The sequence below is a fragment of the Leucopleurus acutus genome (genome assembly GCF_964270905.1).
Source record: "Leucopleurus acutus genome assembly, chromosome: 16".
Lineage (NCBI taxonomy): Eukaryota > Metazoa > Chordata > Mammalia > Artiodactyla > Delphinidae > Leucopleurus > Leucopleurus acutus.
In genome coordinates, this window is record NC_139158.1 from 15333953 (window position 1) to 15344980 (window position 11028).

The following is an 11028-nucleotide window of genomic DNA, read 5'->3' on the forward strand; positions in this document are numbered from 1 at the left end:
CACTGGGGTCCATGTGTCTTTTTGAATTAGGGTTTTTGTCTTTTCCAGATATATGCCCAGGAGTGGGATTGCTGAATCATATGGTAGCCCTAGTTTTAGTTTTTTAAGGAACCTCCGTACTGTTCTCCATAGTAGCTGTACCAATTTACATTCCCACCAACAGTGTAGGAGGGTTCTCTTTTCTCTACATCCTCCCTGTGAGCTGGACTTTTTGACTCACTCCCAAAGAATACAATATGGCAGAAGTCTTCTGAGATTAGATTATAAAAGACTGTGACGTCCATCTTGGGTTCTTACTCTCTCTTGCTCTCTCACTGCCTTGTTCACTCACCCTGAGGGCAGCCAGATGCCATGTTGTGAGCTGTTCTGTGGGGAAGCCCATGGGACAAGCAAGTGAGGGAAGCAGGAACCAGCAGCCAGTGTGGACTGAGGCCCTCAGTCCAACCATCTTATAAGTGAGCTTGGATGTGGATCTTCCCCTAGTCGAGCCTTCAGATGAGACCACATCCCTGGTTTGACAACTTCAAGCTCTTGAGAAACCATGAGACAGAGATCCCCAACTAGTCTGTGTCCAGATTCCTGATTCACAGAAACTGTAAGATAATTAATGTTTCTTGTTTTTGGCTGCTAAGTTCAGGAGCAATTTGTCAAGCAGCAAGTGAACAAGCTCGACAAAATCTCTGGCTATCACAGAGCCTACATCCCAGAAGAAAGGACATCTAAGAAATAAGTAAAGGGCTTCCCTGGTGGCGCAGTGGTTGAGAGTTCACCTGCTGATGCAGGGGACGTGGGTTCGTGCCCCAGTCTGGGAGGATCCCACGTGCCGCGGAGCGGCTGGGCCCGTGAGCCATGGCCGCTGAGCCTGTGCGTCCAGAACCTGTGCTCCACAACGGGAGAGGCCACAACAGTGAGAGGCCCGCGTACCACAAAAAAAAAAAAAAAAAAAAAAAAGAAGTAAAATATGGATATATAGGTATGAAGAGGGCAAAGCAGGGCAATGTGGTAGGAAGTGATGGTGGAAATGATTAGAAGAGCCACTCAGGGAAGGTCTCTCTGAAGAGTTAACATTTGAGCTGAGATGACAGTAATAGGTTGTCAGCTGAGATCTGGGGAAAGAGCATGCCAGGCTGAAGGAATAGTAAGTGCAAAGCCCCTGAGGCAGGGACAGCTTGGTGTGGTTCTTGGAGAAGAAAGGCAGCTGGAGCACAGTGACTAAGGTAGAAGGGTTGGGAAAGAAGTTGGAGAGGTGGACGAGGGCCACACCAGCTAGAGCCTCAAAGGCTATGGTCAGGCACTGTGGCCAGGCTGAGTCCAGGCACTAACTCTAAGGACAATGGTTGAGACATTGTCTCATATAGATGGGTGGCTATATCAGGACTTTCCTCAAAGTGCAAGATCCTAGCACCTCTCCAGAGCCCCTCTCTGCATTGGAACCCAGTTCCCTCATGCTTCTGCACCAAGACTTTTAAATAACCCCCCAGACTATGAGCCCCTCAGCCCAGTCCTGCAAGCTCCCTCCAGTCTCATGCTACTTGTCTGTACCCACCTCTGAGGGCCTCTGGGAGCCTCCTGGGTTGCTGCAGTAGGTTGGGTTCAAACAGGAAGCAGAAGCCGATCGCATAGGTGTTGTCCTTGCAGATATGGTGCCCAGTGGGGCCACAGGCCTAGGGCGCAGGGGACAGGTGGGAGGAGCTGTCACTGCTTCCTGTCCTTTCACCCCAGCACCTCCACCCAACAAGACCCCAGCCCCAGCAGTCTTAGGCCCCCAACTCCTGCCCTTGGGACACTCCCATGACCCAACGCAACTCACCAGCAGCTGGAAAGGTTTGGTGGTGAACGCCAGAGACAGGCCCAGGGACATGTTCACAGCCTCCGGGGGTACTGAGGGGACAGATATATATATGGTCACCCTCGGGGATGGACGGGACTGTGTAAGAACTGGACAGGGGATGGACAAGAACCTCAACCAGGGAGACATGGAGGTGTGAGGGGTTCAAAGAGGCACGTAGGTCATGGAAAGGGACACAGAGGGGTGTCCAAGGGTGCCTGCATACAGCTCAGAGGCCAGGGAGCTGGCTCCCTGGGCCCCCATCACAGATCCCAAGACAAAGGCAACGTCTGGCAAGTCCAGGTGTGTACAGAGGTGGAACCCTAGCCCTGGGTCCCAGCGAGGGGCAGTGACTCACCCTGCAGGGGGATGGGTTCACACTTGCCCATGCTGCAGTCACACTTGTAGAGGCCGCCAGTTTGATTGGAAGCCTTTATCTCCTGGGGGGCTCCAACCACCAGCCTGGGGGGAGAAGTGGGAGAAGCTCACCACAGGGACAAGAGACGCTGTGATATCTGGGGAGAGAAGGAGGCCATGGAGTTCCGCCACCCAAAATAAAAGTGGGGGAGCCAACCTCACAGGGATTCCCCAACTCCCAGAAACAGGAGGAAGATTCAGCAAAGAAAAACATGGGAATTTTTTTTAACTGCTGATCGTTTATTGTGAATATTCTCGTAATCCAGTCATTTGAATTCCCAGAGGTCATTTCAGTAAATTCAAGAATGTCCAAATCCTGAAGGCCAAACAATGAAGGTAGGCAGCCTACCTTCCCAACCTGGAATCACTTCCCCATTCAGGCAGGGATGCAATATTGCATAGAGGACAGGAATAGAGGCTTTGGAGTTTTACTGCCCGAAATTAAAATTTAGTCCCACCCTTACTTCCTGTGTGACCTTGGGCAAGTCAACTAATGACCTTATTGTGCTTCAATTTTCTCATCTCTAAAATATGGATAATAGCAGTACCTACCTCAAGGTTATTATCAGGATTAAATGAGTTAATCCATGTACAATCCAAAAATGGGAAAATGTTTAATCTTGGAGTGAGAAGGAACTCTCTAAGAATGACATAATACCCAGAGGTCATTTTAAAGTGAATACATTCAACTCCACAGTCATTTTAAATAAATTTCTGTATCTGATCAACAACCAAAAGCGAAGTCAGAAAACAAACGATAAACCGGGGGGAGGGAGATGAGCAACTCATACCCCAGACTACTTTCCTCAGTATAGTCAGAGCTCCCACAAACCAGTAAGGAAAAAAAACAAACCAAGAGAAAAATGGGCAACAGATAAGAAAAAAAATGTTCACAGAAAAGGAAATAAATCTCTCCTTAAAAAAGAAATGCAGGGCTTCCCTGCTGGCGCAGTGGTTAAGAATCCGCCTGCCAATGCAGGAGACGTGGGTTTGAGCCCTGGTCTGGGAAGATCCCACATGCCGTGGAGCAACTAAGTCCGTGAGCCACAACTATTGAGCCCACGTGCCACAACTACTGAGCCTACGCTCTAGAGGCTTCGAGCCACAGCTACGGAAGCCCACGTGCCTAGAGCCCGTGCCCCACAGCAAGAGAGGCCACCACAATGAGAAGACCCCATACGGTCATAAATTAATTAATTAATTGATTTTTTTTTAAAAAGAAATGAAATTTAAAAGTAAATTGAGATACCGTTTCTCACCTGTTCAATTTACAAAGATCATAAGTTTGCTAACACTTTGGGTTGGCAACTGGGTGGGGAAGTAGGTGTTTGCATAAACTTCTGGTGTAAGTGCAAATTGTTGCCACCCTCATAGAGGGTAATTTGGAAAAATCTATTAAAATTACATATGCACATGTACCCTTGGATCCAGCAATCCTAGTCCTAGGAATTTACTTCCAAAATATACTTGCACATGTAAAAAATGCCAACATTGTTCATATAGCAAAAGTTTGGAAACAATCTAATGTCCATTAAGAAGAGATTTGGGGACTTCCCTGGTGGTCCAGTGGGTAAGACTCTGTGCTCCCAATTCAGGGGGCCCGGGTTCAATCCCTGGTAGGGGAACTAGATATCACATGCTGCAATTAAGAGCCCACATGTTGCAATTAAAGATCCTGCATGCCGCAACTAAACATGCCGCAACAAAAATCCCGTGTGCCACAACTAAGACCCAGGCAGCCTAAATAAATAAATAAATAGATAAATTTTTAAAAGAGATTTAAATGTAATATAAATGTAAATTACAGTACTTCCAAATAATGGAATGTGATGTAAGCATTAAAAAGAACAAGTAAGCTCTTTTTTCATTTATTTGGTAAAATCAGCAAGCTCTATTAATTTAAAAAAAATGCCAAGGACAGTATAGAGCAGAGGCCAGCAAACTTTCTTCTAGAAAAGTAACATTATTTCCATAAATATTATTTCTGTAAAGGTAAATATTTTAGGCTTTGCAGGCCATAGCGTCTCTGTCCCAGACTCTCTGTTCTGCTACTATAGCTCCAAAGCTGCCCTAAAAAATAAATGACTAGAGATTATCATACTAAGTGAAGTAAGTCACACAGAGAAAAATGATGCAAATGAACTTATTTACAAAACAGAAACAGACTCACAGATTTCAAAAACAAACTTATGGTTACCAAAGGGGAAATGTGAGGGGGAGAGATAAATTAGGAGCTTGGGATTAACACACACACACTGCTATATATAAAACAGATAACCAACAAGGACCTACTGTATAGCACAGGGAACTCTACTCGATTTTCTGTAATAACCTATATGGGAAAAGAATCTGAAAAAGAATGAATATATGTATATGTATAACTGAATCACTTTGCTGTACATCTGAAACTAATGCAACATTGTGAATCAACTATACTCCAGTAAAATTTTTATAAGTATTGGAAAATAATAAAAAATAATAATAATAAATGACAAGTGGGGAGTAGGGGTAGCCAAGTGTCAATAAAATGTATTTACAAAAATAGGCAGCAGGTTGTAGTTTGAGTATAATGTGTGCAACAAATTGTGTGTAGGATGATGTGGATGGAGGTCTATGCACTGTAGAATCTCTCTGAAAGGACACACGAGAAACCATTCAACAGGGACCCTGCTAGGGAGGGAATTGGGGGAAGGGAGTGAGGAAGAGACTTTCTTACTATCACACTCTTTTGTATCTTTTGAATTTAGAGCTCTGATAAATTAAGAAAAAAACAAATCAAGGAAATTGTGATTTTTTTTTCAGGTATGTTAAGCCTTGGAGGGAAAGTGCGTGAGCAGGGAGTCCCCCTGTGGCCCTTACCAGGATCCCTCAAGCTGGACCACGCTCTGCCCGAAGCCCCTTGCATTGTTTTGGAAGATGACTGCTTTTTCCGTGTCCAGGTTGAACCCGTGACATAAGGCCAAAGCTGGAGGGAGAACAAGGCGGGTGGGAGTCAGGAGGACAGAAGGAGACAGTTAAGAAAGCAGCCTGGGGACTTCCCTGGTGGCGCAGTGATTAAGAATCCAGGGGACACGGGTTTGAGCCCTGGTCCAGGAAGATCCCACGTGCCGCAGAGCAGCTAAGCCCGTGCGCCACAACTATGATCTGTTGTTTGTTTTGTTTTGTTTTTAACCTTGAAGGAACATATCCCTAACTTGTTTGATGTTCTTTGTTCTGACAAGATATAGAACTGTGCTGAAAACCATGCTTCTCCGGAACAGTTCCTCAGAGTTCTCTGAGAGGCTGTCGCCTGGGCTATAGTCCTCAGTTTGGCTCAGAGAAAACTCTTTTCTTGTTTATTGATCATTTCCATCAAGAGGTGCATTCAGCCCCTCTCTGAGCCCCACCCTGGGTTCCCACCCCACTGATTTGCCCAACAATCAAGTTCCTAAAGACTCAGTTAGGTAATTTCCTTCCTATGCAACTTTCAAGCATTTCTTTCCCTTCTCTGGCTCTTAGTCCACAAAACACAGATACAAAGGGAAAAAACTTGAATCATTTTGATCAGTCAGTCATTCAACAAACATTTACACCTGAGTCTTTGGAAAAGAGGAGACCAATAGGAGGAGGTGAGGTGGAATCCAAGAAGAAACACTCCAAGAAGAGAAGCCAAGACCTGCTGTGCACACTTAGACGTGTCATTTCACCTCTCGGGGCCTCAGTTTCCTCCTCTGTGAAGAAGGGACCAGCCAAACCCCCTTGCATAGTCCGTGAATTGAGTCATTTATCCAAAGCTTCTCTGCTCATCGCCTCTCGGTCTAGTTCTACTCTGCTGCTTGAATCCCTTAACCTTCCCCCAATCCCCTTTGTCTCTCCCAGCCTAACTCCTAAGTATTCTGTACCCTTTATCTCCACAAACTCACAAACCCAAAAACTCCCCCCCTCCTCACTCTGAGGGCCCCCCAACTCCTGGCTCACCTGTTAGTAGAAGGACTCTGTGAGTCATCGCTGGAGACAGCAGGAGCCGTGAGGCTGCAGGCACCACTGAGCCACTTCAAGGAGGCCACCAAAGCCAGGAAGGACCGAAAAAGGGAAGTAAGAGGCAGAAGTCTGTCAGAGACTCAAAAGAAGAGGACGAAGGCTCAGTGAGCACACAGCCCTGCCAGACCTGTCCCCTCTACCCAGCCTCCCGGCCCAAACCATCAGGGTCGCCAACCCATAGGTGGCTTTGTTTGCCCACCTGCTTCTAGAAACATTATGAACAGCAAAGCATGGACTTATGACCTGCCCCCCAGAACATGTCTCCCTGAAAGCACGCTTCGCAAAATGTCCCTCCCTCCTGCCCAGGGAAGTGAGAATACCTGTCAGCCAGAGCATCCTCCTGTGTGGCCATCAGTAAGGTCAACTCAGGTACAGAGAAACCTGGTGCTTTTTTTTATATATAAATTTATTTATTTATGTATTTATTTTTGGCTGCGTTGGGTCTTCGTTGCGGCACAAAGCCTTCTCAGTGAGGTGGCTTCTCTTGTTGCGGAGCACAGGCTCTAGGCGCACAGACTTCAGTAGTTGTGGCGCCGGGCTTAGTGGCTCCGCAGTATGTGGGATCTTCCTGGGCCAGGACTCGAACCCGTGTCGCCTGCATTGTCAGGCGGATTCTTAACCACTGCACCACAAGCAAAGTCCTCTACGCGGTGCTTTTTTAATATTATTTTGCTTTAAAAAAAAAAAAAAAAAACGGCCTCAGGACTTCCCTGCTGGCGTAGTGGTTAAGAAGCCACCTGACAATGCAGGCAACACGGGTTTGAGCCCTGGTCCAGGAAGATCCCTCATGCCGCGGAGCAACTAAGCCCGGCGCCACAACTACTGAGCCTGCGCTCTAGAGCCCGTGAGCCACAACTACTGAAGCCCGTGGCCTAGAGCCCATGCTCCGCAGCAAAAGAAGCCACCGCAATGAGAAGCCCACACACTGCAACAAAGAGTAGCCCCCACTTGCTGCAACCAGAGAAAGCCCGCACACAACAACAAAGACCCAACGCAGCCAAAAAAAAAAGCCTCAAACTCTTTTGCCCTGGAATTTTCACTTCCAAGAATTTATCCTAAGAAATATCTGAGAAGTACAGTCAAAGATGTCTGCACAAGCTGTTTTCAAAGACACACCAGCATATCTTCATGAAATTACATAGAACACCAAACCATACTTGTGTGTGTCTGCTAATGTGATTCCCCAAGCCAATCATTTTTCATTCTCTCTCCAACATATTTTCTCTTGCCCTTAGTTCGGCTTTCTTAATAACCAGAGCAAAGAAATGTGTGCGCTCTGAAAACAATTCCATTAAAATTCTGAACATTTTGTTTTAAAATTACCTGTTTAAAAATACGTATGTGTTGGGCTTCCCTGGTGGCGCAGTGGTTGAGGGTCCCCCTGCCGGTGCGGGGGACGCGGGTTCGTGCCCCAGTCCGGGAGGATCCTGCGTGCCGCGGAGCGGCTGGGCCCGTGAGCCATGGCTGCTGAGCCTGCGCGTCCGGAGCCTGTGCTCTGTGGTGGGAGAGGCCACGGCAGTGGGAGGCGCGCGTACTGCAAAAAAATATATATATACGTATGTGTAGGAAAACCAAAATGTTAATAGTAGTTGTCACTGGATCATAGGACAATGGGCCTGTTCTACTCTATTGCTGCAGAGCAAACTACTCCAAATAAAACGGCGACTTCTTTTTTTAAAATTTATTTTGTTGAAGTGTAGTTGATTTACAATGTTGTGTTAGTTTCTGGTGTACAACAAAGTAATTCAGTTATACATATACAGAATAGTTTGCATCTGCTAATCTCAAGTTCCCAGTTCATCCCCGCCCCATATCCCCTCTCCCTTGGCAACCACAAGTCGAAAACAGCAACGTCTCATTGTGTCATGGTGCTGTGGATTGTCTAGCCTCAGCAGTTCTCACTAGGGAATCTCAGATGGCTGCAGTCAGATGGTGACTGGAGCTGGAGTCCTTGAAGGCTCAGCTCGGCTGGACTTTCAAAACAGATCACTCCCATGGCTGGAAGTTGGTACCATCAGCAGGCCAGGAGCTCGGTTGGAGCTGTCAGCTGGAGGACCTCCATGTGGCCTCTCTGTGTGGCTTGGGCTGCCCACAGCATAGTGGTTAGACTTCAAGAGCAAGTATTCCAAGAGATAAGAATTGAAAGTTCCCAGTCTCTTAAGGTGTTGACCTGGAAACTGTCACAGAGTCACTTCCACTATATTCTAGTGGTCAAGCAGTCACAGAGCTCGACCACATTCTAAGAGAGGGGAACAAAGATGTCACGTCTCAGTGGGAGGTGTGTCAAAGAATTTGTGATCAGCTTCAATCTGCCACAGGGTGATTTTAATTTTCTTCTATATATATTTGTGTACTTAAAACTTTTTTACAAAAAAAAAAGTGACGCTTATAATCAGAAAAAAAGAAAAACACCAATAAGCAATTTAAACAACAAAGGGCCCATTCTTGTTAGCAGGAAAGGAGGCTGAGGAAAAAGAAATAAGACCATTGGATCAGGATGAGAAGCTACCAACAAGGGTGTGGGGACATATTTTAATAAATAAGCTGGTGGGACTTCCCTGGTGGCACAGTGCTTAAGATTCCACACTCCCAATAGAGGGGGCCTGGGTTCGATCCCTGGTCAGGGAACTAGATCCCACATGCATGCTGCAACTAAGAGTTTGCATGCCACAACTAAGGAATCCACCTGCAAAAATAAATAAATAAATAAGCTGGGTTTATTTTTGATAAAAAAACTTTCACACTCTGATCACCACAGGAAGTTGCTCGAATATCACGGCCCCTCTGTGCCCTTAGCAGTGGCCCACTTTAAAGGCATAGGCAATATCTCAGAAAGATTGTCCAACCCCCCAGAGCCTTTCTTAATGACCCACCATATGGTGTGCACCTGACCAGGTAACCACAAGGTGGGCACCTAGCTATAAGCTCCCATCCATCCCCTACTCCTACTCTTGACAAAAGCTTAGCTTGGGTTCCCCTGTACATGAACACTGAGACAAGGGGAAGTAATTTATCTGAGAGGTAATCCAGGAAACACTGGTGAGGAAATGAGCCCATAAAAGCTGTGAGATGGAACAAGTTACTGCTGTGGATGACTGGAGCTCAATACACGGAGGAACTCTGAAATCCAGGGTAGAACATGCCTCAGACTTATCCACCTGAGAGGAGAGGGGCTAGACTTTTTATCCACAACTCACATCAGCTATCAGTGGAGGGCTGCTCTCCGGGAAAGCCTTACTTCTCTGGTGCATCCTATTTGCCCTGCACCCAGGCAGAGAAGGCTCCAGGAGCCAGAGAGAGCCCTCAGGCAGGCAGGTACTGGCAGCTGGAAACCTGGCCAGCTTGCATGGGAATGATAAACACTGAGGGGACGTGAATGGAGCAATTGCAGTGTCTGCTACAGATACTCAGATATTTTTTCATAGCACTCATTATTACATGAAATTATATTGCATATTTATTTAGTTTATCTATTGTCTGACTCCCCAGCTAGAGTCTATAAGCTCCAAAGAGCAGAGATTCTTGTCTGTCTTGCTCATCACTCTATTTCCAGTGCACAGAAGAGTGCCCGGTTCATAAGAGAGATCCCCCCACCCCTCCCTCAGAGAGAGAATTCTGGAAAGAGGGCAGGATAGCAAGCACCAAGAATCCTTCCTCCCCAACTAGATAGCGATTGTACCAGAAGAATCTCTCCGATGTAACTATTTAGGAGCTCTGAGTCTATAATGCACCAAAAAAAAAAAAAGACCTGTGGTTAATTTCAGTGTATTTCAGCTCTTAGCACTGCAGCAGCTACCTACACTACCTGCAGCTACCTCACTAACTGCAATCCCATGGCAAGCTTTGCAGGAGCAGGTTGCATGAAGCTTGTAGGAACCAAGGTGTCAAGAACCCATCCGTTTATGATGCCTATCATGGAATCTTAACTACAAAATCTTCAAAACTTGAAATAATTTCAGTGAACCAGTGTTCCTAACATCAAATCAATCTAAATAGAGCATAAGGCGCTTTGCTGGGTCAGATTAAAAACAACCTCCATGCTCTCTCGCCTCCTCGCTTCCAAGACGACCAGGAAAAGAAGGAATAATGGTCGTGCCAAAAAGGGGCGCGGCCACGTGCAGCCTATTCGCTGCACCAGCTGTGCCCGATGCGTGCCCGAGGATAAGGCCATAAAGAAGTTCGTCATTTGGAACATCGTAGAGGCCGCAGCCGTCAGGGACATTTCCGAAGCGAGTGTTTTCGACGGTGAGTGAGCTCCTGGCGCAAACTGTCCTATGTGCTTCCCAAGCTGTATGTGAAACTACATTACTGCGTGAGTTGTGCCGTTCACAGCAAGGTAGTCAGGAGTCGTTCTCCGGTAGCCCGGAAGGACCAAACACCTCCATCCCGATTTAGGCCTGCGGGTGCTGCGCCACGACCTCCGCCAAAGCCCACGGAAGGAGCTAAGTCCTTAAAGGCTAAAGAAATACGGTCCCCTGGAAAGACAATAAAACGGAAATTATACTTTTAAAAAAAACCACCATTTGCTTAGTGATTTGCGGGTCCCTTTCACAGACATAATCTCTTCTGATATTCATGCTCAAACTATGAGTTAGATGCTATTATTAATTCTAATTATCATCTTTCTTGTGCAGAAGTTCTTTTGTTTCATGTGGCCAAATTTATTATTAGGCTTTTCTGTAACTTGTTTAATAAATCTCCAGAGTTAGAAAATTTTTTTCATCTATATATTCTTCTCAAATACTTCTTTTCCTTCCATTATT

General features: G+C 46.2%; 1 protein-coding gene and 1 pseudogene across 2 annotated transcripts in view; one reads left to right on the top strand and one right to left on the bottom strand.

The window, feature by feature from the left end:
• The window catches only part of LOC309973193 (integrin alpha-M-like), a 35409-nt gene extending 29164 nt beyond the window's left edge, over positions 1–6245 (bottom strand). Inside the window, exons 1-5 of the mRNA XM_082857218.1 lie at positions 6203–6245; positions 5105–5210; positions 2187–2290; positions 1811–1881; positions 1547–1664 (exon numbers count right to left, since the gene is read on the bottom strand). Coding sequence (XP_082713344.1) covers positions 1547–1664; positions 1811–1881; positions 2187–2290; positions 5105–5210; positions 6203–6230 — 427 coding nt within the window. The 5' untranslated portion in view covers positions 6231–6245. The remainder of the gene's footprint in view (positions 1–1546; positions 1665–1810; positions 1882–2186; positions 2291–5104; positions 5211–6202) is intronic.
• A 4057-nt stretch (positions 6246–10302) lies between these two features.
• Positions 10303–10775, top strand: LOC309972879 (small ribosomal subunit protein eS26-like; annotated as a pseudogene). Its single transcript has one exon. The product of its transcript is annotated as a small ribosomal subunit protein eS26-like (transcript).
• Positions 10776–11028: the final 253 nt, after the last annotated feature.